This window comes from Vigna radiata, chromosome 4 (genome assembly GCF_000741045.1).
Source record: "Vigna radiata var. radiata cultivar VC1973A chromosome 4, Vradiata_ver6, whole genome shotgun sequence".
NCBI lineage: Eukaryota > Viridiplantae > Streptophyta > Magnoliopsida > Fabales > Fabaceae > Vigna > Vigna radiata.
Window position 1 is genome coordinate 5,956,065 of NC_028354.1, and position 5,365 is coordinate 5,961,429.

Genomic DNA, 5,365 nt, shown 5'->3' on the forward strand with positions numbered 1-5,365 from the left:
TTTTTTCAAGCATTTAAAACTACCATTAATATTTTTTATAATAATAATTATGAAAGCTGTAAATTTATTATGTATAATGTTTTATAATTAAATAAGAGTAGAATAAAAGTGTATTGAAATTATTTATAATGAAAAGTATTTAATCAGTATTTTAAAGATGGCAGTGATATTTATTGAAGCTAGGAAAAGCTAACATTAAATAAGGTAAGTAGTTGATTACATAGATTAGTAGATTAATAATTAATAGTAATAAATGAAACTTGGTGGGGAAAATGCGAAGTAAATAAATAGTGGTCTCATAAAGCATGAAAATATAGGAAAAGATCACATTCACATCCATGCACTGCACTGGTGCACTGCAGCCTAACCTTTGAGTTGACTCACAACAACAACGCAATAAATAACCTCCCAATATAATTATAATAATATTAATTAATTATTATTATTATTATTATTATTATTATCATTCACAGAAATTACCCTCCACTCTCCGCTTCTGCACTTTCCTCTCTTTTTCTCACTCCTCAACTTTCTCTCACTACACCGTCTCCTTTCTCCGTCGACAAACCCTAAGCCCATTCATTTGCCCTCAGACCAATTTCCCGGGCCGGTCCCTAATATTCGACCCGATCCGCGCGTGGCTACCGTCTTCTCGGTGGTGCTGGTGCTGCTGGTGGAAATGTACAAAAACCAGCTTCAAGAGCTGGCCCAACGGAGCTGCTTCAACCTGCCTTCATACACGTGCATTCGGGAAGGTCCCGATCACGCGCCCAGGTTCAAGGCCACCGTCAACTTTAACGGCGAGATCTTCGAGAGCCCTCACTACTGCTCCACTCTCCGTCAGGCAGAACACTCCGCCGCCGAAGTCGCTCTCAATTCCCTATCCCACCGTGGCCCTTCCCACTCCCTCGCCGCCAAGATCCTCGTGAGTATTCTCTCTCATTGCCGCTTCTAGGGTTTTTACTTTCTCCCTTTCTCGCTCTGCTTAACCCCCAAATATTTTGCGCACCCAACACCAATAACCCACGCTTTTTGCTAACCTGCGCCTTCTCACCAACCTCCACCCTTTTACTCTTCGTTTATATTAAAACTCGTCGACCTCTTTTACACTTATGCTAATGTTTCTTACTTACTTGATTTTTTTAAATTAATGCACAAATGTTGCTGGTTGGTGTAGAACCTTGATCATACCAATTAATCCTTTTTTTTTTATTTATTCATGCTTAAGTCTTTATTAGAAAACTTTATGAAAGAGAACATAACATGAATCTGTTTCTAAAATTAGAAGTGAACTTTACGCTGCTCTGCTTTATAGCTTGTAAAAGGTTCACCTGCTGTAAACTCGTAATGTTTTTTTTTTTTTTTTTTTTTTTTTTTTTTTTTTTAATTTTGTTGATGTGGAGTAAACATGTGTGTAACCTTTGAACCTCATTGCATGGTGTGTCTTTGTTGCGTATGTGGTCTTTTTTCTTTGTTCCACGTGCTTATTCTGTTCAATGTCTTTTAGGATGAGACTGGAGTGTACAAGAACCTTCTACAGGAAATTGCGCAAAGGGTAGGAGCCCCATTGCCTCACTACACAACGTACAGGTCTGGCCTAGGCCATTTACCTGTTTTTACCGGGATAGTAGAGCTTGCTGGAATCTCATTTACTGGAGAACCCGCAAAGAATAAGAAACAAGCTGAGAAAAATGCAGCTATGGCAGCTTGGTCGGCTTTGAAACAATGTAAGTTCTTGGTGTCTTTGATCTGGAAAATTAGTTCTTTTCATGTAAAATATACATACTTTATGTCAATTTGTCCTCTGAACTTAGCGTGATATTAGTTGGAGATTAAAATTGGACAGTGGAAATACCCAACCCAAGCCTGATTCCCTGTTTCTTCAGTTCTCATTGCAGATGGCAAAAGAATTTGGTTGGCAAATTTATTTCTGATAAGGAAGAATTCTAAAAAGCATTTTTTATAGTACATATCTATTTTAGTTTAAAGATAATTTCTATCGTGCCAGATAGATTTGCTCATGAATTTTTGGCAATAAAACTACATTTTTCTTCTCCTGTGTATCTGATGATTTATGATTCGTTTGTGAATGATTGAATACGAATGGGCAATAATTTTCTTACCAGTGGCAAAAGAGACTGCAAGCTCCTCTACGGAACCAGAGAACAATGATGAACTGGAACAGATCACAATAGCGCGGGCTTTGCTGAATTACCGTTTGAAGGAGAAGATGACAACGTCTAATCCAAACACTCCCATTCCATTTCATAAAAGGTTTCAGATTCAAAATCCCAGACCAATCAGTTCTCAACCACCGCCAGCCACTTCGTCAAAAATCCTTCCCCTAATTTGCCAAAGGACCGCACCTCGAAGCAAGCCATCAATGGCAACAGCAAATGAAAGTCCTCGACACAGGCATCCACAGGCTGCAGTGACCAGCGACAATTCCACCCTACCACCACAGTCTTGTGCTCTAGAAAGCCGAGGGATCCGTCCCCTTAAGTTCCCTGCAGTAGGAGCAGCCCCTTATGTTCCTATTCGACAAATGAGATCAACTTGCCAAGGGATTGCTCCTGCAGTGACTATACGGACTGTGGTGCCAGCATTCGCTGCACCACCTTGTCCACCACCTGCCTCAGTGCCACCCCATCCTGTAATACGGGCTTCTCCAATGCGAGTTGCTCCTGCAGTCAATATTCGGCAGGCTGTTCCTGTATATGCTGCTCCACCTCCAAGAAGGGATGAACCTGCTCCCATCCAAAAGGATCTACCAACTGCCAGTGCCTCTTGCCAACAAGATAAACAACCAATTAAAATTCAAGAGACGGACAAGGCTGAGATCATCGAGACTATGCCTATTTTGGAGCAGCTGAAAATTTGAAATTTATTGAAGTAGGTCTGATCCATGGGAACACTGTCATGTTTTTGTACTTGATCCTATAATGAGTGATGTTAAATCATCCGTTCTTTTTTCCTTCCTCACCCCATTTTGTCCTGTTAAATGTGACAGTTGCCGCAGGTTGATTAGTATCAGCAGTTCAATTTCTGTGAAATTCAAGGGCAGTTTGGATTTAAATTTTACTCGACTATTTCTACCTTTTTATGCATGCCAAATCATGTTTTACCTTGTCAGGAACTCTGCGAGCTTTGGTATTTTTGCTGGCGTTTTCATGGGATCGGTATTTCTCCACTCTCCACTCTGATGTGCGAAATTGCTGCGTTCCAGCATTGTTTCAGGAAAAATACTAACTATTCTTTAAAAAGCATTTTCTTTCCCCAGGAAGCTGCTGATACTAATTGATATTTTAAAACAAATCTGAATTAATTTCGAATTTTGCACCATATGTTGGATCATCATTCTCGGATTTGAGAAAATCTCTGGCAAAGAACAGGCAAACTGTGTTCCAAGATAGTTCTTTTATAAGCCAATCCGACCAACGTGAGCTACGTGTCCCATGATTGTTAGCTTTTCTATCCGAAGCTTACTAGTATTTTATTTTATTATTATTTTTGATCACCCTTGGAATGGGGTTCAAAGTTCTGGGATCATCAGAAACTTTTCCCCTTATTCATCTGTTTCTTTAACCGAACCGAGTGATTACATCATCTGGAACAGCACTGAAATGGGACCCGAGAGTTGAGAGTTTGAGGATGGTTGCATTGTGATCCTTTTTACCTAGTCATCTTTGTCACGCTGTATTGAAGTAATGGAAAGACGTATCTTAAAGTGGTTGCAAGTGTGAGGCTGCATTAACTCAGAAGAAACAGGTTCTGTATCTGTGAGGTCGCTTTCGTCTTATTGTTGGATTACAAGTCTAAAAGAGTTTCCTGTTTAAGAAGGGGTGAAATAGTGTTGGAAGAGGGGTACCTTTTACACTCTGTAAATCACCTTCATACAAGAATTGTGAGATTCTATAATTAAAGAAGCAGAGACTGAGAGTGATAATCTGAAGCCTATGCCGTGTCGGAGACTTAAATGGAACTCCAGAACGACTTATGGGGCGGTAGTTGGTATTTGTTTAATGCTTCTTTGAATTTGACGCTATTTTAAAAATTTCAAACTTCCACTATATGTCATAGGGCTACTCAAATCACACTGCTTCCTCATTCTCTCCTCCATTCATCCATTGCAATTCAACTTCCACTATTCATTTCAACTATATTTCTCATCTCTTCTCTTTCACCATCTCACTAAATTATTTCACCTTATCAACCAAAAACTACTACTAAATCCTACTACTTTCTTTCGGTTCTCACTGTTAAAAAATTATAATGATCAAGATGTAAGTTTATCTTCAATGTAAATTTAGTGGTATAAAACCTTTCTAAGTGTTGAATATAATAAAAAGTATATTGAAATTCCTATCACTTCTTTGAAAATATATATATATATATTATAATAGAATAAATATGGGTTAAGTCCAAAATTCAAATAAAAAATAATATAAACTAACTAAAGATAAATATAAAATAAAGATAACGATTTCTCTCAACAAACTAGTGTATGCAAATTATATGTATGAAGTTTGTTATTGATATGTTATCTTAATATTTACTTTCATAATTTTTCTTTTCTATCTTTTTATTACACATTTTTTATTTTGACTTCTTCTTTTCTATCTTTTTATTACACATTTTTTATTTTGACTTCTATATTTACATAATTTGTTTACATCTTTAGGGTATTTTTTTTTCTATTATCACATTCTTGAGTGCATTTTTTTTTCTTTGTATAGTTGTATGCTCAAATTATATATATTATATCAATTTTAAGTCTCTATTTAATTATTTTTATCTTTTATTAGTACTTTATTTACTTTTTATTTTTTACATGAAAATGTTTGATTGTCTTAGTTTGAAGTACTCAATGTAAAATCTTCATTTAATAAGTAACATAAAAAAGTTTATCTTTTTTATTCTCTTTAATTTTTGTTTTTTTGAAGAACATTTTGTTTGGTCCAAATCATTTGCAGTATCTTTCAATGGTTTGACTAGTTCAATATTTGAAAAGTTTTTTTCATATTTCTAGGGTAAGTATTTTCTATCTTATAATACTTTTAATTATTCAATTTTATTTTTTCTTTTATACAATATTGTTTAATGGTATATCAAATTAATTTTAAAACACATATTGAATCATTTTTACTTATTTTTAATAATTTTATTTGTACTTTTATCATCTAAAATATTTTTGTAATAACTTTTTGTAGTGTTATTTTTATTTTTTATTATATTTTCATAAATATAATTTTACTACCACGTATAAAAACGTTTTATATATTATAATATAATAATTCAATGTCATTGTCACAAAATTTAAAGATGAAATATTTTTGTTTAAATTCAAAATATTATTAGTTTAATA

At 35.0% G+C, this 5,365-nt stretch overlaps 1 protein-coding gene across 1 annotated transcript; it reads left to right on the top strand.

Annotated features, from left to right (window-relative positions):
• Positions 1–478: 478 nt before the first annotated feature.
• On the top strand, positions 479–3,081 carry LOC106758184 (double-stranded RNA-binding protein 2). Its single transcript, XM_014641128.2, has 3 exons — positions 479–925; positions 1,508–1,727; positions 2,127–3,081. Exons 1-3 carry the CDS (start codon positions 680–682, stop codon positions 2,879–2,881), a joined length of 1,221 nt encoding a protein of 406 aa, XP_014496614.1. The 5' UTR covers positions 479–679; the 3' UTR covers positions 2,882–3,081.
• The last annotated feature ends 2,284 nt before the right edge of the window (positions 3,082–5,365 follow it).